Genomic DNA, 24,867 nt, shown 5'->3' on the forward strand with positions numbered 1-24,867 from the left:
AATATTTTCTCCCATTTTGAGGGTTGTCGTTTCATCTTGTTTATGGTTCCCTTTTCTGTGCAAAACTTTTAAGTTTCATTAGGTCCCATTTATTATTTTTTGTTTTTATTTCCATTACTCTAGGAGGAGGGTCAAAAAGGATCTTGTTGTGATTTATATCATAGAATGTTCTGCCTATGTTTTCCTCTATGAGTTTGATAGTGTCTGGCCTTACATTTAGGTCTTTAATCCATTTTGAGTTTATTTTTGTCTATGGTGTTAGGAAGTATTCTAATTTCATTCTTTTACATGTAGCCATCCAGTTTTCCCAGCACCACTTATTGAAGAGGCTGTCTTTTCTCCATTGTATATTCTTCCCTCCTTTGACAAAGATAAGGTAACCATATGTGTGTGGGTTTACCTCTGGGCATTCTATCTTGTACCATTGATCTATATTTCTGTTTTTGTGCCAGTACCGTACTGTCTTGATTACTGTAACTTTGTAGTATAGTCTGAAGTCAGGGAGCCTGATTCCTCTGGCTCCGTTTTTCTTTCTCAAGATTGCTTTGGCTATTTGGGGTCATTTTTGTTTCCATACAAACTGTGAAATTTTTTTTTTTCTAGTTCTGTGAAAAATGCCATTGGTAGTTTGATAGGGATTACACTAAATCTGTAGATTGCTTTGGGTAATAGAGTCATTTTCACAATATTATTTCTTCCAATCCAAGAACACGGTATATCTCTCCATCTGTTTGTATCATCTTTAATTTCTTTCATCAGTGTTGTAGTTTTCTGCATACAGATCTTTTGTCTCCTTAGGTAGGTTTATTCCTAGGTATTTTATTCTTTTTGTTGCAGTGGTGAATGAGAGTGTTTTCTTAATTTCTCTTTAAGATTTTTCATTTTTAGTGTATAGGAATGCAAGAGATTTCTGTGCATTAATTTTGTATCCTGCAACTTTACCAAACTCATTGATGAGCTCTAGTAGTTTTCTGGTAGCATCTTTAGGATTCTCTATGTATAATATCATGTAATCTGCAAACAGTGACAGTTTTACTTCTTCTTTTTTGATTTGGATTCCTTTTATTTCTTTTTCTTCTCTGATTGCCATGGTTAAAACTTCCAAAACTCTGTTGAATAATAGTGGTGAGAGTGGGCAACCTTGTCTTGTTCCTGATCTTAGAGGAAATGGTTTCAGTTTTTCACCATTGAGAACAATGTTGGCTGTGGGTTTGTCATATATGGCCTTTATTATGTTGAGGTAGGTTCCCTCTATGTCCACTTTCTGGAGAGTTTTTGTCATAAATGGGTGTTGAATTTTGTCAAAAGCTTTTTCTGCAACTATTGAGATTATCATATGGTTTTTATCCTTCAATTTGTTAATATGGTGTATCACATTGATTGATTTGCATATATTGCAAATCCTTGCATTCCTGGGATAAACCACACTTGGCCATGGTGATACTTTTAATGTGCTGTTGGATTCTGTTTGCTTGTATTTTATTGAGGATTTTTTTTTTTTTTTTTTGCTGAAAAGGCAGCAAATGCAGCAGGAAAGAAGTTTCGAAAGAAGAAGAAGTTTCGCAATTAAGATTCACCAAGCAAATCACAAAATTTTACATCTCCCCTTTATTTATGACTAAAAATATTTTGAAAACTAACACGACCATCACATAAATTAACATAGCCTGGCCCTATTTATATATAGGGATTTCTCTTTGGAAAAAGTTGATTTTAGAGAGGATTAATCACATGCCCCTTGGGATAAAAATAGGGGTGTCTACAAAGGATCCACTCATGCTTAGACCCTCTGAGGAGGAAAAAAAGGAAAATAACCTCAATCATTTAACATTTTTGTAAAGTTTTCAACATTTGGTTATTTAAAGAAAATTTAAAACATTTAGAAAATATAAAGTTTGCTAACATTCAAAAATTTTAAAGTAATATGATCAAAGATACGTGAGCAATATTGTAATTATTATGTGGAGATGTGTGTGTAGGGGGGAGATGGTGCCCTTTTGTCAGTTGCACATTCAAGTCCAGAAAATTGGTGAAGCTGGGATACAGAGATCTTGTTGCCAGTATAACAGTCACAGTTGAAACCAAAGAAATGTTATATGTGTTCCTGGAGCATGTGTGTGTTAGTATATGACCAAAGAACTAAATGAAGCTATAAAAAGGACTTAAAAGATAGACTACTTGGAAAGTTTGGGTTAAAGGTAGAAGCAGGAGAGCTATTTTCCTTCTTTAGCAACTGAAACAGGAGGAAAAATAGATTTTATCCAGATTCAATGTTGTGTTCCAGTGAAATAGTATTAATATAATTTTAATTTGGCCAGGAGGTAACGTGGCCCAGCCTATCTTGTCTCCAGTGGCAGAAATATGCATCTTGGCTAAAGCAACTCACGACACCCAAGGAGTGTTGGTCATTTCTATTAATGCCTCTTGGTGGGTTATTGCTTCCTTTATGTCATTATTCACGGGACGTCTATTTTGTAGCATACTGCTTTCTTGGGATTTCAGTAAATAAGAAATCTCCTATTTTGTGTTTACTGCTTGGAATAAGCAGCCTAGTAATAAAACTCACAATGACATTCATAGGTGGAGTTAGTGAAACATCTCTATCTGCTCTCTTTTATAGAAAAGCTTTTATTCCAAGAATATTTAAGTTTTGCCTTTTGGGTAAAATAAGGACCTGCTATGAGAGAATTAAATATCAAGAAGTAATTTACTCTTTACACATTCTTCCAGAAGGAGACATTGTTAGTAGAACGTTTCTTCAGCTCATGCTACTATGCTATAAGAACAGTCAAAGCTGTCAGTCCTTTTGTATGGTGTTTCTCGGCGCAATTGAGGACTTACCCAGTTTTTTCTCAGGCTTAAGGTGTGTGTCAACTTTTTATCTATTCATAACTTTCATGCTGGTTTCTGACTAGTGAATGCTAGAATAGGTTGAATTATTTGATACTTCAAAACTGCAGTTAATGACAGATATTTGATACATTATAGTGCATTTTACAGGGAAAGCAAGATTGGAGAACTCTAATCCTTCCCACACAGAGCAGCATTAGAGCTCTCTGGATTGGAAAGCAGTGATGAGGAAAGAGAACTGAACCTAGGCGCCAAGTTCAGTTCTCACTAACCCACCTTAGAGGTGCTCACAGTATGTGTTTTGAGTACAGTTGACTCGAACAACACGGGGGTTAGGGGCGCTGAACCCCATGCAGCTGAAAGTCGGAAACCTTAAATAGTAGGCCCTCTGTATCCACAGTTCTGCATCTGAGAGCCAACTGTTCAACTGCTTGCAGATCATGTAGTATCAGTACTTTAGTGTGGATTTATTGAAAAAAAATCTGTGTATAAGTGGACCTGCCCAGTTCAAGCCTGTGTTGTTCAAGGGTCAACTGTATTATAGTTACATTTTAACATGCTCTTTTTTTGTCTCCATTGATCCTTTTTTTTTATCTTATATGTATTTTTGTAAGCCACATAAGTAACTTGGAACAAAGTAGAGAGTTATCAACAAATGTAAAATACCTTATTCAGTGAAATAAACTGAAATGCTTCAGCTAAAAATCAAAAAAAAAAAAAAAAAAAAAAAAAAAAAAAAAAAAAGAACAGACAGAACCCCAAAACAAATGATAAAAGCAAAACTAAACAGACAAAATCACAGAAACATACACACACACACACACACACACACACACTCACAAAAAGAAAAAAAAACAAAAAAAACCCCGAACAGACAGAGCCCCAAGACAAATGGTAAGAGCAAAACTAAACAGACAAAATCACACAAAGAAACATACACACAGACACTCAGAAAAAGAGAGAGAGAAAAAAAAGAGAGCAACCAAACCAATAAACAAACCCACAGGTGAAAACAAACACTAAAAACTAAACTAAGGTAAACATAAAACCAAAAACAAATCAAATGCAGAAAGCAAACCCTGAGTCCACAGTTGCCCCCAATGTCCCCCACCTCAATTTTGGGAACACTCGTTGTCTATTCAGGTATTCCATACATGCAGGGTTTACCAAGCCGATTGTGGGGATTTAGTCCACTGCTCCTGAGGCTGCAGAGTGAGATTTCCTTTCTCTTCTTTGTTCGCACAGCTCCTGGGGTTCAGCTTTGGTTTTGGCCCTGCCTCTGCGTGTAGGTCACCCTCAGGCATCTGTTCCCTGCCCAGACAGGACAGGATTAAAGCAGCGGCTGATTAGGGCTCTCTTGCTCACTCAGGCCCGGGAGAGGGAGGGGTATAGTAGTCACAATTGGGTTGCCGGGAATGCCTGCGGTGGCAGAGGGCAGCGTGATGTTGCAACAGCCTGAGGTGCGCCGTGTGTTATCCTGGGGAAGTTGACCCTGGATCACAGGAGCCTGGCAGTGGCGTGCTGCATAGGCTCCTGTGAGTGTGTGGGTAGTGACCTGTGCTTGCACACAGGACTCTTGATGGCAGTGGCAGCAGAGGTAGCGGTCTGTGTCCGCCTCTGGTGTCCAACATGATAGCTGCAGCTCATGCCCATCTCTGGAGCTTGCTTAGGCAGTGCTTTGCTGTCTGCAGGCTCACAGAGCAGGAAGCCCCTCTCCTCATGCACCCCGAAACAATGGTCTCTTGCCTCTCCGGCAGGTCCAGACTCTTTCCTGGACTCCCTCCTGGCTAGCCGTGGCGCACTAACCCACTTCAGGCTGTCTTCACACAGCCAACCCCAGTCCTCTCCCTGGAGATCTGACCTTTGAAGCCCGAGCCTCAGCTCCCAGCCCCCACCCGCCCTGGCGGGTGAGCAGACAAGTGTCTCAGGCTGGTGAGTGCTGGTCGGCACCGATCCTCTGTGCAGGAATCTCTCTGCTTTGCCCTCTGCACCCCTGTTGCTGCGCTCTCCTCTGTGGCTCCAAAGCTCCCCACCCCATCCCCGCCACTGAGGGGGCTTCCTAGTGTGTGGAAACTTTTCCTCCCTCACAGCTCCCTCCCAGAGGTGCAGGTCCCATCCCTATTCTCTTGTCTCTGTTTTTTCCCTTTTTCTTTTGCCCTACCCATGTACGTGGGGATTTTCTTGCCTTTTTGGAAGTCTGAGGTCTTCTGCCAGCGTTCAGTAGGTGCTCTGTAGCAGTTGTTCCACACGGAGATGTATTTTTGATGTATTTGTGGGGGGGAAGGTGATCTCCACATCTTATGCCGCCACCATCTTGAAGGTCTCCAACATACTAGTTCTTACTCATTTCTCTTACTGTTGCTATATACGCACTGACATGGTTTCTATTATTTACCTCCTATGCCTATGGCCTATTTGAACTCTCTTCTCTTCTGCATATGTCTCCCAGGTCACATGTGTATATACCTCATGTATACACACCCATGTACACGATGAGTATACAGAATTATCTACCAGTAAAATTGGGAGATTATACATTATGCCTAGCTCCAACTTGAAATGACATGCCAAGCTGTTTTCTAATAGTTGTACCACCTGACGCTTCCACCAGCAGTGTGAGAGTTCCTGTTACTGCACAGACTCCGATGCCTGGGATCGTCAGTCTATTTACTTTAGCCATCTTTATGTATGTGTCCTGATATCACCTAGTGAACTTAAGTTACATCTCCCTAGATTGCACCTGGTCGAGCACCTTTTTAACCTTTTTATTGGCTGTGTTGATATCCTCTACTTGAGCTGTCTGTCCAAGTGGTTTGTCTGTCCTCCCACCAGGTGGCCTTCTCCTCATTATTTTGGAGGAGCTTGGCCTAGATCCTGCCTACGAGACCTTTGCTCACTTACTTCAAGTATCTTCTTCTACTCAGTGGCTTGTCTTTCCACTCTCTGAATAAACAGAAGTTCTTATTTCTAATGTAGCCTCACTTACCAATTTTTTCCTTCAAGACTAGTAATTTGTATGTTCTTCGTTTTTTTTAACCTTTCCTTACCCCAAATCATAAAGGTATTTTTCTAGAAATGTATGGTTTTGACTTTCATAGGTAGGTCTACAATTCACTTGAAATTATTTTTAGAAAAGGCACGAGAAAGGGGGCAAGTTTTGTTTTATTCTATATTACATCCAGTTGTCTAGGGCCATTTATTGAGAAGACTGCACTTTCCCTATTACTCTGTAGTGTCAGATTTGTCAAAACCAAGTGCTTTGCATGCATGGATCTATTTCTGGGCCTTCAGTTCTGTTCTACCGTCGATCCTCATACCAGGACTAGATTGTCTTTTTAGCAAATCTTTTTAAAGCAAATCTTGAAATCTGGTGTCACTCATCCTCCCATTCAGTTCTTCTTCATTAAAAGTGTCTTGAGCGGTCCCACCTCCTCGCCCAGAACTGAGCCCACGTTTCCGCAGAGCTGTAACTCCCGGCTCGGGGTCTCTTCCCTCCGCCATCACTGAAGTGCCCCGGAGCCCGAGGGGAGGGCGGCCTCACTGAGGCTGCCGGCTCTGGAAGGGCCCCGGCGGCCGAAGCCGTGACAGTCCTGGGGACCGCAGGCCGGTTGTTTCAGCAAGTAACTTAAAAGTGTCTTAACTATTATTCAATCTTTGAGTTTTCATACCAATGTCATAATCAATGTATCAAATTCTACATAAACCAAAATCTGTTAAGATTTTGACTGTCTTCTTCCTCCAAACAAAGAAAAAGTGTTCAATAAGTCAGTTTTGAGTGTGTTGTTCCTATAGGCTTTTAAAAATAGATTTTAAAAAATCGGATTAAGGACATTCCCTTCTATTCTTAATAAAAGAGTTTATTTTTTTTTAATAATGAATTCCCAGTTCAAGTTTTCTAAATGACTTTTCTGTGTCTATAAGGTAAGTGTATTATTTTTCTCCTTTAGTTTGTTTATGCAAAATAAAAGTGTGAATTATCTAATATGAAACAACTTTGTATTGCTCCGTATAACCCCAGTTTAGTCCTTTATGTATGTTGTTAAAATAAATTTGCTAGCAATTTGCTTTACATTTTTCATCTGTGTTTATGAATGAGATTTGGCCTGAAATTTTCCTTTGTAATAATGTTCTGGACTTCCCAGGTAGCACAGTGGTTGAGAATCCACCTGCCAATGCAGGGAACACAGGTTCGATCCCTGGTCCAGGAAGATCCCACACGCCACAGAGAAACTAAGCCCGTGCACCACAACTACTGAGCCTGCGCTCTACAGCCCGTGAGCCACAACTACTGAGCCCGTGCGCTACAACTACTGAACCCTGCACGCCTAGAGCTCATGCTCCACAACAAGAGAAGCCACCACAATGAGAAGCCCGTGCACCACAGTGAAGAATAGCCCCAGCTCGCCACAACTAGAGAAAGTCCGTGCACAGCAATGAAGACCCAATGCAACCAAAAATAAATTTTAAAAAAATTAGTAATATCCTTGTTGGGTTTGGGTGTCAAGGTTTTCCTGACCTTATAAAATGAGATAAGGACTATTTCCTCTTTTACTTCTCTCTGAAACAATTTGTTGAAAATTGATGTTATCTCTTTATTAAATGTTTTGTAGAATTCACCAGTAAAACCAACTGAATCTGGAATTTTGTTTGTGGGAAGATTTTAAATTTATTTAATAGTTATATGATTATCTTCCTCTCTATGACTTATCATTTTCTTTCTAATTATCTAAACACAATGGCTAGAATTTTCAAAGACAGGAGAGGGGAACAAAGTTAATTAAGAGAGTTAATAACAGGTATATTTATCCTTTCTAGGTGTTTATGAAATCCACTAGGGTATTCACATGGTGAGTGATATGTAGACAACTATCTCTTATTATAGGCATTATTATTTCTTTGAAAGTTCAAAAGAACTAAAGAACTCTCCTTGAAACATGTGGGTCCAGAGCCTTTTAAGTATTGAGTAGATTTCATCTCCTTTCCATGTGTTGCTTTGTAAGCTTTCTCATTTCTGTCTTTAATGTTTGAGTTTCTCTGCATTGGGGGGATTAGATTTGCTGGAGTTTCCTCTATCTTCTTTTTCTATTCCACCCCACCCCCGCCCCAACCCTTCTATCCCAGAACCAACTTTGTAATTTATCAATTCTATTTGTTGGTTGTTTTCCTTATAATAACTTTATAATTTTTTATGCCTATCTTTTTTATTTCCTTCCATGGAGTTGTTTAGTTGCTCTTTTTTATAGAGTTAAAGGGTTAGATTATAGATTTTAATGTTTTCTACACTTATTATTAATAATAATGATATTTAAAGATACATGCTTCTTTAGAACTCACTGTTGGTCACATTCCATGAAGTTTGATATCTTCTCTCTGCCATTATTTTCTAAATATTCTGTACCAATGGCTTTGGCTTAATCTAACCAAGAAAGTAAATAATTAGAAGCTAAATTTGTTGTTGCTTAATTTTTTTAATTAGTGGATTTATTTTTTGTTGGGTTTATCATTGTTTTGATTTTAGCTATAAATTTCTAGATTACCTACATGGGGATTATACCACGTGGTCTGTATAATTTCCTCTTTTGGGACTCTGAGTTTTTCATAGATGTTTATGAATGCTATCCATTAAATACATTATTCTTAATATATTACTAGAGTATTTTAGATCCTTATTTGACTAGCAAATTTGTCAAAGCCAGAATATGTTAAAATCTCCCACTATAACTGAAACTATTGTACTGTCTTGTTGTATTGTGCTTGTATTTCTGAGAGTTTAGCTTTATATATTTTATTTTGATGCATGGCTATTTGACACATAAACATTTTTATTTGGGGAGGGATAATTTTTATTAGTATAAAACGATTCAATTTGTCATTTAATTTTTTGCATTGAAAGATATATTTTCAGATTGAAAGATTAATATTGCGAATCTGATTTCTTTTTATTGCTATTGTATGCAAATCTTATGCATATCTTGCTTATGCACTGATTTTTAATCTTCTAGGACATGTATTTTTAGATCTGTGTATTTTGAGGAGAGCATATAATTGGATTTTAATATTTGACTCAACCTGAACATCTTTTTTTTTTTTTAATTTTTTTATTTTTTGGTTGTGTTGGTTCTTTGTTGCTGCACGCAGGCTTTCTCTAGTTGCGGCAAGTGGGGGCTACTTTTCATTGTGGTGCATGGGCTTCTCATTGCAGTGACTTCTCTTGTTGTGGAGCATGGGCTCTAGGCGGGTGGGTTTCAGTAGTTGTACCGTGTGGGCTCAGTAGTTGTGGCTCACAGGCTCTAGAGCTCAGGCTCAGTAGATGTGGCACACTGGCTTAGTTGGGACATGGCATGTGGGATCTTCCCAGACCAGGGATTGAACCTGTGTCCCCTGCATTGGCAGGAGGATTCTTAACCACTGTGCCACCAGGGAAGTCCCAAGCATCTGTCTTTTAATAAAAACTTTGTTTAATTTATTTTTTCTTTAGAAGGTACTCAACACATTTTTACCTTACTAGTGATTACCTTTAAATTTTAAAAAAGTATTTGAGTCCCTTTTTCTCCACTTAGATCACAAACTGAGGCAGTGTTTATTGATCCCTTCCTATGTAAAATAAGGAAAATAACATGGCAACTTCCTCTACTCCTTTCATATCCTTCCTAGTGTGAGATAATATAACCCAGAACTCTTGATCAATATTACTTAACAGTAGTTTGATATTACATATCATGTCTTTCAGGAAGAATTTGTCTTTGCGTGAACAGATTTACAGTAATCTTTTAGACCCATAGTGATTGCAGCCAGACCTTTCATAGCACAATCTCCCCAGCCTTGTGCTCTGTGATTTTTTATTTTGATACCTCTCCTGATGAACTCAGGTATATACAAAGCTGGAAACTGGATACACCTGTATGGTATTTATCTTCATTCTTAAAATTCAAAAACATTCACAAGGATGTGTGGACTTACTGATTCCTGCCCTTAGTGATTTCAGAGGCTTCAATAAGTTTACTCACCAAGGTTTACTTCAATTGAATTATTTTTTGGATAAATGATCTTAGGGATTCTTCTTCCATTTCCTACTTTTCCTGATAAGAAATCATACCCAGATGAAATTGTATTAGAAACATTCTCAACTATTTGAATGCAATAATAACATAAAGAAAACATGGTACTGAGCAGACCTTCAATAAACATTGGTCAAGAAAAAACAAAACTCATGATGTGACAAAATATCGCTCCATAAATGCATATTTTTCAACCAGAAATAATTGAATTGCTAAGGGGAAAAACTAAAAGCTGGGCTACTAAGAGAGTTCACATCACCATTATATATTTGACATAAATATAAACTGATGAGATTGTGTAATAAATTCTCATTGCCTAGTCATCCAGTACACATATTAAGCAGTGGTGATAAGCAAAGTTCTGGCCTGGGTCCTAGACAGAAAGAAACAGTGACCCTAATGGTCTGTCTTCGGTTCCACTCCTCCATCCTCCAACCCTGCTATTCCATATTCTTCTCAGACCTTCCTTATTCTTCAGCTTTTTCATCCCTCTCCCTCACTTTATAACTGCCTTCCTTGTATTGACTCCCCACCCCTTTGTCTTTCTCCATGCCTTCCCTCCCCAATTTGTCTACCAATATTTAGCAATCACCCTCTGGATCCCACATTCCTCCTCTCTATTTGGGGTGTGAGGTGAAAAAGTTATACGAGGGAAGCTATAAAAATGCAAAAACATATGTCCTTCATGATGGCAATAATATTTGCACATTCTACAAACAATTCAAATTCAGTACAGTAAGTCCTCTGCATACAAACCTTCAAGTTGTGAACTTTCAAAGATGCTAACTTGCGCTTGTGTGTCCACATAAGTTAGTTCATGTGTCTGGCGTACATTGTCACATGTGTGCATCCTCTACAAGTGGTTGTGCTTTTGTGTACTTTACTGTACAGTACTGTATAGAGTACAGTATCTTTATTTCAAGCCCAGGATGTCCAGAAGCAAGTGTAAAAGCAGCGGTGATGTAGCTGGTACTTGCCTGTTCACTCGATGCCAGCGCCTGTATGCCAGCTCTCATACTGTACAACTGTACTTTTCAAGGTACTGTACTGTAAGATTAAAAATGTTTTCTTTATTTTGAGTGTTTGTTTTTTATGTATTATTTTTGTGAAAATTATTATAAACCTATTACAGTACAGTACTATATAGCCGATTGTGTTAGTTGGGTACCTAAGCTAACTTTGTTGGACCTACAAACATGCTCTTGGGATGGAACTTGTTCTTATGTAGAGGACATATTGCATGTCCCAAACAGAAGTCATCACCAGCCAGTTAATATACCATCTCCCACTCAATCACACACATAGAAAATCTAGATGTCATTCTAAGCAACAGCTTTTCTCCCACCCTCTTCATATGACCATCACCCAGCGAAACTAATTTTACCTCTTAGCATTTCTCAGTCTGTGCCTCTTTCTTTACACCTAAACCCTATTTTCTACTCTCTACTCTTTCCCTAGGCACTTTCATTCACATCCACCTCTTCAATTACCATCTAAAGTTCAATGACTTTGCAAGGTGTAACTCTAAGCTCCAGACCCATATAGGCCATGACCTACTTGACATCTCAAGTCACCAAATACTCAGCTCACCCATGACCAAACTCATGATCTCACTCTTAAATCCAGTTTTCCTCCAGAGTTACATTTTTTTCTTGAATAGTATCACCATCCAAAAGGCCTAGCTTCCTGGACCTTGCCACATCCCTCACCCCACATTCAATCTGACACTAAGACCTGTGGATTTTACCTCCTAGAATGCCTGGAGTCCATCCACCTCTCTCCATCTTCAGTGCTACCATGATGACTGTGCCTACCTGATGTCTCACCTGCATTTCTGCACCTGCCTCCTAACTGCCATTCTTATCTATAGGGATCGTTCTGTGCACAGTGGCCACAGTGAGCTCTCAGAAACATGTTACACCATGCTACTCGCCTGCTCTCAACTGCTCTGGCTGCTTCCCATTGTTCTTAGGAGAAAATCCATGCTTCCCATCTTCACTTCCAGCGAAGTTCAGATAGTTACATCCAGATGTTGCAGCAGCCTCCTAAGTGGTCTCCAGGCCTCAAGACCCCCTTCAACTCCTGCTCAAACCATCTTAGGACTGATCTCATCCATCACAAATGCAGCCTCGTGGCTCTGCATTTACACTCATCCAAGGGTTCTTCAGCGCTTCATGGTAAAACCTGCGTATAACCAGCCCCCTTGACCTTTCCCCTGTTTAACTCCATGACTTCAGTTCCCGCCACTCCTCAGCTCACAGTTTTTTATGCTCTAACAAAATTACTTTTAGATCCAACATAAACTATCATGGTAGACACTTCCATGCTTTGCCTGAGACACTTCTCTCTGTCCCTCCTCCCTCTTCTTTACTTCTGTAAATCCTGCTCATCCTTCAAAATTCAGCTGAGAAGACATTTCCTCTTGGAAAGCTTCCAAGACCATTTATTTACTTGCCACCCATGCAGCTACTTCTGATTTTTTTCCTGCTCCCCTGGACACTGTCTATAACACTCTCCTTACCACATAATGTTAAGATGATCTATTTACATTTCTAGCACCACTACAACCAGGCTGAGAGCTTCTCAATAAAAGAAAGAATTTAAAAAAAAATTTTAATTATAGGTTTTAACAATTTTTGGCATATAATAGATTATAAATAAACATTTATTGCAATGACATAAAATACAGATTATTGGACTCAATGATCTCTTAAGGTATTCTTCATTTTGCCTTTGAAATTCCATCTTATAAAGAATTCCCTCAGCCACCAACGTAAGACTAGAGTGTAAGATCATTGAGGTATTCATGTTTGCCCTTTACTGAATACCTATACTTCGCCAGGCACCCTGAGTGCTACTCCATAGACATGATCTCATTTAATTTTCATGAATAAACCCAGAATTTTGAGTCTTCCTTTTTTTCAGATGAGAAAACTAAACAGCCCATGCCCTTTCGCCCCACACTTCCTACCCTCTGATTCTAATAATGACGTGTTTGAGGGACTGCTAACCCTCAGGAAAATCAAGATCAGGAACCCCTTCTGCCCAAAGCCAACCTCTCACGCAAAGCCAAGAGGCAGTCAAGGTGATGGGTAAGAGTGTACTTACTGATCTTCACAGAAATGCTATTTAAAACAGTGTGCTGCTTCTTTGCATATGTGAGCCTGGCTTGACACGCATAGTTCCCTCCATCCTTTGCTGAGACATTCGTCACTAAAAGCTTCCTTCCCCAAGAAATAAATCGTTCTCCTTCAATCTCTTTACAGTCCTAAATTTAAAAAATATATATTTCATTTCAAAGAGTATTTTGGGGTATCAGTTACATTCCTAGTTAGCACCGTTCTATGAACCATGGGGAGACAAGAAACCTATGTGATCTCTAGACCTTAGGTAATTTACAATCTAATTGAAGACATATGTATATTTATATAAGATATATACATATCTCCCCAGAAAACTGATAAAGAATATTCTACAGGTTACAGTGAGAGCTATAAATATGAGGTCTACTGGGAGTTGACAGAAGAGAGGCTTATGTAGGCTGGAAGGAAGACTTTATGGAGAAGGATTGGACCTGGTCCATAAAGGAGTTTGGTAGGAGAATGTGAATAGGCAGGAAGGTCCTCCATGTCTCTCAATGGACCACCATCTAATGGCACCAAGCCCCTTTGCAAGATTGCAAGCCCAGGTGAATAAGGACTGCGTCCTCTGTGTTACAGGTCCAATCACACCTTCTCCACCTATCAGGGGTTGGACTTTGTCGAGGTCCAAAATAACTCTTCACCAACCTTCTATCTGGAGGCCTAAGCAATAGTCAAAGTACGTGGCAAGGTTAAGGGGAGCAGATATCACGTCACTTCTTAAGTCACCCAGGCTTCCACTGCATCAACAAGGAAACAGCCTCACACAAAACCAACTTAAAGACTGGTTAGTCTCAGGAAGGCCTTTCTCATTGTTCTCCTCAGTTTCCACCCAGAGGGCAAGCCTCACCATTCATCTGTCCTGTCATAAGCTCACATTCTCATGTGAATCGTTTTTTCCAACGCAGAGGCCCACTCCTGAACTCTTTCTCAAACCTTTTCCCGTTTCTTCAGGAAGTGCCAATCTACAAAATAACAACTGGGATAATTGAGTCCATTTATTCATTCAAATATTTTTCTTGCTCTTTGCTAGCATTGTGAGAGGCCCTGGTCATGCACGAATAAGATGCAGTCCCTCTCCTCAGAAAGCTCACAATCCTTATAATAGAGAAGACAAACATACAACCCCTAATTATATAAAGATGTAATCACTCAAGTTTTGAGCTCTCTCCTCACTGAGTCAACCATGGTCAGAACTCACTCTCCACCATTGGAACAGTGTGAATGCATCCATTGTGGAAGGTGAAACTCAATAATGCCAAAATGAACATTTGTTTATTTATTTATCATGTGAACAATAACTTTCTAGAAGTCTTATATTATTTTTTCTGTAAACACTCTATAGGGGAAACCAAATTATAATCAGATCATTGCTTACTGAGTAGAATGGGAATTACTAGTAAGAGTCAGATGCTGATAATATGAGTGATGTTGCCTTCTTTAGAATAGGGACAAACAAAAAGTGTGAGTGTTTGGATTATGGAAACCTCGCTCCTGGGTGGGGCTTGGGTGGGTGTAATCTCTGGGACTCCATTTCTATGCTCTGATCTTGATCAGTCCCCTTTCTGATTGACTCATTCAAGACATACAAATATTTAATCATATTAAAGTTTAGCCTGGACAGCTGAAGAACCATTCTGCCCTTTTTCAGTAACTAGAACTGTCTCTATTGTAATCCGCTGCATTATTTTACAGTTTTAATACTCAGAAGGCTTTGATTTTTAGCTAAAAATGAGTGGTGATATCTCACTAATAAGATTTTAATTAGTAATATTAGCAGCCAAAATTTGAAAATTTTTGTCTTTCTAGCACCAAGAAGAACAATTCTGACCCAGCATGTACAATGGTTCACAGGTACAAAATAGACGAGAGCATCCTGGCTAAGCTGTAGTGGTCATAGGAGAGTGGTGAAGATGAAACTGGTGAGGGAGTCAGGAGCCCAATCATAGAAAACCATGAAAAGGGGAGGAGCACCTGAAGCTGTCTGTGCAAGGGACCAAGGTGTGCATAGTTGCCTTTGAGCACAATCTGTCTGGTTGCTGTGTGGGAAAGGATTAAAATGGGGCAATCCTAACGACTAGGGAACAATTTAAGAAGTTATTTCCGTACACTAAGGCTGAATAGAACGTGAACTAAGGCAGTACACTGGGGATAACCAGGAGGGAACAAAAAACAGTGATTTTAAGCAGTTCTAATTCACAGCCTTAGTGACAAATTTGGACTATGGAGATGGAACAGGACCGGTATGGTCCCAGCTTAGGGATGCAAAAGTGTCCTTAGATAGGAGATGGAATGCAAAGAAAATACAGAAGAATGATCAGATTTGAGATTAAGATAAAAAAGTGGCTCTAGACATGGTGAATCTGGTGAGTTGTGTGATGGGAATGTCTACATGGAATCTATGTTAGATTGTTGGATGAAGTATCTGGAGATGGGAGAAAGGAGAGTTGGGAGCCATTTGTGTGCGATGGTTCTATGAGCCTTCCACCTGAATGCAATCAAAGCAAGAACTGAAGATGACCATGGCTGAAACTGGGAACCCCTAAAATCTAAGACCCAAACACAGAGAATGAGAACACAGTAATGATTACTAAGGAAAAGCCAGGGAGTGGGGAGATAAAGAATGAGTAAGTTTCAGAAGAGAGAGAAGAGGAAGCTCTCAGCTCATGGGCACATCCAGCAGTGATGGACACCACAAGAGATCAAGATCAGGATTGGAAATGAATGTTAGATTTGGCAGCTGGGAAGCCAGTAGTAACTCAGCAACTATAGATCCAGTATGGTGGTGGGGCAGAAACCATTGTATTGAGAAGTAATTTGGAATTGAAAAAAAAAAAAGGAGACATTCCTGCTTTCCCAAATGTGGATACTTCACAGTCTATGAGCATGGATGTTCTAACACCTGAACCTTCTCCTCTGGAACACCTTCATTCTCAAGGACAACCTCTACTCCTATGAGTCTTCAATTCTCCCTGCCACAAGCCGGATTTTGTCATTATCCAGAACTACTCTGTCTCTAAATTCTTAAAAATAAAAATATACCATTCTGGGGGGACCTTCAAGATGGTGGAGAAGTAAGACGTGGAGATCACCTTCCTCCCCACAAATACATCAAAAATACATCTACATGTGGAACAACTCCTACAGAACAACTACTGAACGCTGGCAGAAGACCTCAGTCTTCCAAAAAGGCAAGAAAATCCCCACATGCTTGGGTAGGGTAAAAGAGAAAAGAAAAAACAGAGACAAACGAATAGGGATGGGACCTGTCCCTTGGAGAGGGAGCTGTGAAGGAGGAAAAGTTTCCACACACTAGGAAGCCCCTTCACTGGTGGAGACGGGGGGTGGTGGGGGGGAAGCTTCGGAGCCACGGAGGAGAGCACAGCAATAGGGGTGCAGAGGGCAAAACGGAGAGATTCCCGCACAGAGGACTGGTGCCGACCAGCACTCACCAGCCTGAGAGGCTTGTCTGCTCACCCGCCGGGACGGGCAGGGTCTGGGAGCTGAGGCTCGGGCTTCAGAGGTCAGATCCCAGGGAGAGGACTGGGGTTGGCTGCGTGAACACAGCCTGAAGGCGGCTAGTGCACCACAGCTAGCTGGGAGGGAGTCCAGGAAAAAGTCTGCAGCTGCCGAAGAGGCGAGAGACCATTGTTTTGGGTTGTTTGAGGAGAGGGGATTCCTTCCCCAGCTGCCCACAGAAGGCAGAGCACCACCTAAACGAGCTCCAGAGACAGGCGTGAGCCGCGGCTATCAACGCAGACACCAGAGATGGGCATGAGATGCTAAGGCTGCTGCTGCCGCCACCAACAATCCTGTGTGCAAGCACAGGTCACTATCCACACCACCACCCCCCCGGGAGCCTGTGTAGCCCGCCACTGCCAGTGTTCCGTGATCCAGGGACAAGTACCCCAGGAGAACACACGGCGCGACTCAGGCTGTTGCAACATTATGCTGGCCTCTGCCGGCGCAGGCTCACCCTGCATTCCAATAACTACCATACCCTTCCCTCCCCCCGGCCCAAATGAGCAAGAGCCCCCTAGTCAGCAGCTGCTTTAACCCCCTCTTGTCTGGGCGGGAACAGACGCCTGGGGTGACTTACACACAGAGGTGGAGCCAATCCAAAACTGAATCCCAGGAGCTGTGTGAACAAAGAGAAAGGGAAATCTCTCCCAGCAGCCTCAGAAGCAGCGGATTAAAGCTCCACAATCAACCTGATGTACCCTGCATCTGTGGAATACCTGAATAAACAACAAATCATTCCAAAATTGAGGCAGTGGACTTTGGGAGCAACTGTAAACTTGGGTTTTACTATCTGTGACTGATTTGTTTCTGATTTTTATGTTTATCTTAGTTTAGTTTTTAGCACTTGTTATCACTGGTGGATTTGTTTATTGGTTTGGTGGCTCTCTTTTTTTTCATTATTTTTAATTTTTTTAATTTTAATATTATTTTTTATTTATTTACTTTTTTCTTTCTTTTTGTCTCACTTTTCTTCTGAGCTGTGTGGCTGACAGGGTCTTGGTGTTCCGGCCTGGTGTCAGGCCTGAGCCACTGTGGTGGGAGAGCCGAGTTCAAGATGTTGGACCACCATAGACCTCCCAGCCTCACGTAATATCAACTGGCAAGAGTTCTCCCAGAGATCTCCATCTCAACACTAAGACCTGGGTCAACCCAACAGCCAGCAAGCTCCAGTGCTGGATGCATCATGCCAAACAACTAGCAAGACAGGAACACAACCCCACCCATTAGCAGAGAGGCTGCCTAAAATCACACTAAGTTCACAGACACACCACCAGACGTGGCCCTGCCCATCAGAAAGACAAGATATAGCCCCACCCACCAGAACACAAGCACCAGTCCCCTCCACCATGAAGCCTACACAATCAACTGAACCAACCTCACCCACTGGGGGCAGACACCAAAAACAATGGAAACTATGAACCTGCAGCCTGAGAAAAGGAGACACAAACACAAAAAGTTAAATAAAATGAGAAGACAGAGAAATATGCAGCAGATAAAGGAGTAAGGTAAAAACCCACCAGACCAAACAAATGAAGAGGAAATAGGCAGTCTATCTGAAAAAGAATTCAGAGTAATGATAGTAAAAATGATCCAAAATCTTGGAAATAGAATGGAGAAAATACAAGAAACGTTTAACAAGGAACTAGAAGATCTAAAGAGCAAACAAACAATGATGAACAACACAGTAATTGAAATTAAAAATTCTCTAGAAGGAATCAATAACGGAATAACTGAGGCAGAAGAACAGATAAGTGACCTGGAAGATAAAATAGTGGAAATAGCTACCACAGAGTTGAATAAAGAAAAAGGAATGAAAAGAATTGAGGACAGTCTCAGAGACCTCTGGGACAACATTAAACACACTAACATTCAAATTATAGGCGTCCCAGAAGAAGAGAAAAAGAAAGGGTCTGACAAAATATTTGAAGAGATTATAGTAGAAAACTCCCCTAATGTGGGAAAGGAAATAGTCAATCAAGTCCAAGAAGCACAGAGAGCCCCATACAGGATAAACCCAAGGAGAAACATGCCAAGACACATATTAATCAAATTATCAAAAATTATATACAAACAAAAAATATTAAAAGCAGCAAGGGAAAAGCAGCAAAAAACATGCAAGGGAATCCCCATAAGGTTAATAGCTGAACTTTCAGCAGAAACTCTGCAAACCAGAAGGGGGTGGCAGGACATATTTAAAGTGATGAAAGGGAAAAACCTACAACCGAGATTACTCTAACCAGCAAGAATCTCATTCAGATTTGATGGAGAAATTAAAACCTTTACAGACAAGCAAAAGTTAAGAGAATTCAACACCACCAAACCAGCTTTACAACAAATCCTAAAGGAACTTCTCTAGGCGGGAAACACAAGAGAAGGGAAAGACCTACAAAAACAAACCAAGAACAATTAAGAAAATGGTAATAAGGACACACACACTGATAGTTACCTTAAGTGTAAATGGATTAAATGCTCCAACCAAAAGACATAGACTGGCTGAATGGATACAAAAACAAGACCCATATATATGTTGTCTACAAGAGACCCACTTCAGACCTAGGGACACATACAGACTGAAAGTGAGGAGATGGAAAAAGATATTCCATGCAAATGGAAATCAAAAGAAAGCTGGAGTAGCAATTCTCATAACAGACAAAATAGACATTATAATAAAGACTATTAAAAGAGACAAAGAAGGACACTACATAATGATCAAGGGGTCAATCCAAGAAGAAGATATAACAATTGTAAATATTTATGCACCCAACACAGAAGCACCTCAACACATAAGACAAATGCTAACAGCCATAAAAGGGGAAATCGACAGTAACACAAAAATAGTAGGGGACTTTAACACCTCACTTACACCAATGGACACATCATCCAAAATGAAAATAAATAAGGAAACACAGCTTTAAATGACACATTAAACAAGATGGACTTAATTGATATTTATAGGACATTCCACCCCAAAACAACAGAATATGCTTTCTTCTCCAGTGCCCATGGAACATTCTCCAGGATAGATCATATCTTGGGTCACAAATCAAGCCTTGGTAAATTTAAGAAAATTGAAATCATATCAAATATCTTTTCCGACCACAACGCTATGAGACTAGATATCAATTACAGGAAAAAAACTGTAAAAAATACAAACACATGGAGGCTAAACAATACACTACTAAATAACTAAGAGATCACTGAAGAAATCAAAGAGGAAATCAAAAAATAACTAGAAACAAATGACAATGAAAACACGATGACCGAAAACCTATGGGATGCAGCAAAAGCAGTTCCAAGAGGGAAGTTTACAGCAATACAATCCTACCTCAAGAAACAAGAAAAACCTCAAATAAACAACCTAACCTTACACCTAAAGCAGTTAGAGAAAGAAGAACAAAAAATACCCAAGGTTAGCAGATGGAAAATAAGCATAAAGATCAGATCAGAAATAAATGAAAAAGAAATGAAGGAAACAGTTGCAAAGATCAATAAAACTAAAAGCTGGTTCTTTGAGAAGATAAACAAAATTGATAAACCATTAGCCAGACCCATCAAGAAAAAAAGGGAGAAGACTCAAGTCAATAGAATTAGAAATGAAAAAGGACAAGTAACAACTGACACTGCAGAAATACAAAGGATCATGAAAGATTACTACAAGTAACTATATGCTAGTAAAATGGACAATCTGGAAGAAATGGACAAATTCTTAGAAAAGCACAACTTTCTGAGACTGAACCAGGAAGAACTAGAAAATATGAACAGACCAATCACAAGCACTGAAATTGAAACTGTGATTTAAAATCTTCCAACAAACAAAAGCCCTGTACCAGATGGCTTCACAGGAGAATTCTATCAAACATTTAGAGAAGAGCTAACATCTATCCTTCTCCAACTCTTCCAAAATATAGCAGAGGAAGGAACTCTCCCAAACTCATTCTATGAGGCCACCATCACCCTGATACCAAAACCAGACAAAGATGTCACACATACAAAAAAGAAAACTACAGGCCAATAGCACTGATGAACATAGATGCAAAAATCCTCAACAAAATACTAGCACATTAAAAGGGTCATACACCATGATCAAGTGGGTTCTATCCCAGGAATACAAAGATTCTTCAATATATGCAAATCAATCAATGTGATATACCATATTAACAAACTGAAGGATAAAAACCATATGATCACCTCAATAGATGCAGGAAAAACTTCTGACAAAATTCAACACCCATTTATAATAAAAACTCTCCAGGAAGTAGGCATAGAGGGAACCTATCTCAGTATAATAAAGGCCGTATATGACAAACCCACAGCCAACATCGTTCTCAATAGTGAAAAACTGAAACAATTTCCTCTAAGATCAGGAACAAGACAAGGTTGCCCACTCTCACCACTATTATTCAACAGAGTTTTGGAAGTTTTAGTCACAGCAATCAGAGAAGAAAAAGAAATAAAAGGAATCCAAATCGGAAAAGAAGAAGTAAAGCTGTCACTGTTTGCAGATGACATGATACTATACATAGAGAATCCTAAAGATGCTACCAGAAAACTACTAGAGCTAATCAATGAATTTGGTAAAGTAGCAGGATACAAAATTAATGCACAGAAATCTCTTGCACTCCTATACACTAATGATGAAAACTCTTAAAGAGAAATGTAGGAAACACTCCCACTTACCATTGCAACGAAAAGAATAAAATACCTAGGAATAAACCTACCTAAGGAGACAAAAGACCTGTCTGCAGAAAACTATAAGACACTGATGAAAGAAATTAAAGATGATACAAACAGATGGAGAGATATACCATGTTCTTCGATTGGAAGAATCAACATTGTGAAAATAACTATACTACCCAAAGCAATCTACAGATTCAGTGCAATCCCTATCAAACTACCAATGGCATTTTTCACAGAACTAGAACAAAAAATTTCACAATTTGTATGGAAACACAAAAATCCCCGAATAGCCAAAGCAATTTTGAGAAAGAAAAACGGAGTTGGAGGAATCAGGCTTCCTGACTTCAGACTATACTACAAAGCTACAGTAATCAAGACAGTATGGTACTGGCACAAAAACAGAAATATAGATGAATGGAACAGGACAGAAAGCCCAGATATAACCCCATGCACATATGGTTCCCTTATCTTTTTCAAAGGAGGCAAGAATATACAATGGAGAAAAGACAGTCTCTTCAATAAGTGGTGCTGGAAAAACTCGACAGCTACATGTAAAAGAAAGATATTAGAACACTTCCTAACACTGTATACAAAAATAAACTCAAAATGGATTAAAGACCTAAATGTAAGGCCAGACACTATCAAACTCTTAGAGGAAAACATAGGCAGAACACTCTATGACATAAATCACAGCAACATCCTTTTTGACCCACCTCCTAGAAAAACGGGAATAAAAACAAAAATAAACAAATGGGACATAATGAAACTTAAAAGCTTTTGCACAGCAAAGGAAACCATAAAAAAGATGAAGGGACAACCCTCAGAATGGGAGAAAATATTTGCAACTGAAGCAGCTGACAAAGGATTAATCTCCAAAATATACAAGCAGCTCATGCAGCTCAGTATCAAAAAAACAAACAACCCAATCCAAAAATGGGCAGAAGACTTAAATAGACATTTCTCCAGAGAAGATATACAGATTGCCAACAAACACATGAAAGGATGTTCAACATCACTAATTATTAGAGAAATGCAAATCAAAACTACAATGAGGTATCACCTCACACCAGTCAGAATGGCCATGATCAAAAAATCTACAAACAATAAATGCTGGAGAGGGTGTGGAGAAAAGGGAATCCTCTTGCACTGTTGGTGGGAATGTAAAGTGATACAGCTACTATGGAGATCAGTATGGAGGTTCTTTAAAAAACTAAAAATAGAACTACCATACGACCCAGCAATCCCACTACTGGGCATATACCCTGAGAAAACCGTAATTCAAAAAGAGTCATGTACCACATGTTCATTGCAGCACTATTTGCAATAGCCAGGACATAGAAGCAATCTAAGTGTCCATCGACAGATGAATGGATAAAGAAGATATGGCACATATATGCAAAGGAATACTACTCAGCCATAAAAAGAAATGAAATTGAGTTATTTTTAGTGAGGTGGATGGACCTAGAGTCTGTCATACAGAGTGAAGTAAGTCAGAAAGAGAAAAACAAATGCCATGTGCTAAGACATATATACGGAATCTAAAAAAAAAAAAAAAAAAGGTTCTGAAGAACCTAGGGGCAGGACAGGAATAAAGGCGCAGACGTAGAGAATGGACTTGAGGATACGGGGAGGGGGAAGGGTTAGCTGGGACAAAGTGAGAGAGTGGCATGGACATATATACACTACCACATGTAAAATAGATAGCTAGTGGGAAGCAGCTGCATAGCACAGGGAGATCAGCTCGATGCTTTGTGACCACCTAGAGGGGTGGGATAGGGAGGGTGGGAGGGAGACGCAAGAGGGAGGGAATATGGGGATATATGTATACATATAGCTGATTCACTTTGTTATATAGCAGAAACTAACACACCGTTGTAGGAAAATTATACGCCAATAAAGTTGTTAAAAGAAAAAGAGGACCTTTCTGACAAGGTCAGTGGGTGAAATAAGAACATGGCTAGCTGATCCTCACTTGGCGAAACGTTGATTGTTTCTGAAAAGAATCCCCAGAGCCAATTTCATGTCTCTGTTCCTAAGGCTATAGATGAAGGGGTTCAGCATGGGAGTCACCACTGTGTCCATCGATGAGGCAATCATGTCTTTGTCATTGGAACTGCCCGATGAGGAGGAAAAGTACAGTGCCATAATCATTCCATAGAATAGAGACACCACAGGGAGCTGCAGATGGACAGGGCCTTGCAGGTCCCTTTGGTAGAAGGGACCTCCAGGATCGAGACCCCAGTGCGGTCATAAGAGATCAGGATGCCAGTCAATGGAAGAATGACAACCGCAGCCCCTGCAGTGAATATAACCAACTCATTAAGAGAGGTGTCTGAGCAGGACAGCTTGAGTAGGATGGGGAGGCTACAGAAAAAGTGGGGAATGATGTTGTCAGCCCAGAAGGACACCAGGGCCAGCAGGAGGGTGTGCAGAAGGGCACTGCCACAGCAGAGAGTCCAGGACCCAGCCACCAGCAGCACACACAGCCTCTGCATCATGACGGTGGTGTAGTGGAGAGGGTGACAGATGGCCACATACCTGCCACATGCCATCACGGCGAGGAGGAGATTATCAACACAACCGAAAAGTATATAAAAATACACCTGTGAAATGCACCCTGCGTATGTGATAGATTGGTATTGAATCTGCATGTTCATCAGTATCTCTGGGACAGTGACAGATGAAAAGGAGACATCGGTGAGGGCCAAGTGGCTGAGGAAGAAGTACATGGGGGTGTGGAGGCGAGAGTCCAGCCTGATGAGTGGAGGACAAGCAGGTTTCCCAGCACCGTGGTCAGGTACATGCCCAGGAACAGGGCAAAGAGCACGCCCTGCTGCTCTGGAAGGGTGGGGAGCCCCAGGAGGAGGAACTCGGACACACTGCTGTGGTCCTCCCTCCTCATGCCATTCTTATCTCTGCTGGGAATGAATAGAAACTGGAAATGTCAGGAACTTAGACATACTGAGCATAGCAACTACCATATGGTCACATACTTTCTCCAAGTCGCTGTGTCACTGCACAGACAAATCTCACTGCATTGCACTCACACTTTGGTGCCTCATCCAGTCTGGTGAGAACAGTGAAGTGTGATTTGTCTGGACACTGACACAGTCACTTGGAGACATCATTCAAACATCAATCAAAGAAACATCAATCAAACTCTTCAGCTGAAATCAGAAAGAACTCATTCTTTTTTTAATATAGTGAAGACACTATGACAGACTTTAGATGGACCTGGGCAAATATGAATCAGGAGTGGGAAGGGGACTTTCTGGGGCATGCCTTCTGATACTTCGTGATTCTTGAACCCTATGCGTGTACTACCCATTCAAAGAAACTACTTAATTAATCTTAATTAAAAAGAATAACGAAGGATAGTCTGAAAAGTAAGAATAATTGGGGGAGGGGTGGATTCCAGTAATAAGCTATGACCAAGCTCTAATAACTACAAATTAAAAAAATAAATAATTAGCAGTGTTAAATTGTCAATAGCAATTAGTTAACAAATCTTACATACACAAATCTCTCTCTTTACCCATTCTGCTTTAAAAGGTACAACTTAAACTAAAAATCAAGTAGGTTTTAAAGAAGAGGAAGGAAAATATCAATAGGAAAATTAT

The 24,867-nt window shown here is 40.1% G+C and overlaps 1 protein-coding gene and 1 pseudogene across 2 annotated transcripts in view; both read right to left on the reverse strand.

Annotated features, from left to right (window-relative positions):
- The window catches only part of IL1RL2 (interleukin 1 receptor like 2), a 52,264-nt gene that overhangs the window by 22,000 nt on the left and 5,397 nt on the right, over positions 1-24,867 (reverse strand). For both annotated transcript variants that reach the window (XM_059942855.1, XM_059942856.1), the window contains exons 5-6: positions 13,017-13,176; positions 9,858-9,929 (exon numbers count right to left, since the gene is read on the reverse strand). In XM_059942855.1, the coding sequence (XP_059798838.1) occupies positions 9,858-9,929; positions 13,017-13,176 (232 nt within the window). The remainder of the gene's footprint in view (positions 1-9,857; positions 9,930-13,016; positions 13,177-24,867) is intronic.
- LOC132376943 (olfactory receptor 1J4-like) lies at positions 23,216-24,149 on the reverse strand (annotated as a pseudogene).

Source organism: Balaenoptera ricei, chromosome 13 (genome assembly GCF_028023285.1).
Source record: "Balaenoptera ricei isolate mBalRic1 chromosome 13, mBalRic1.hap2, whole genome shotgun sequence".
In the NCBI taxonomy this organism is placed as follows: Eukaryota; Metazoa; Chordata; class Mammalia; order Artiodactyla; family Balaenopteridae; genus Balaenoptera; species Balaenoptera ricei.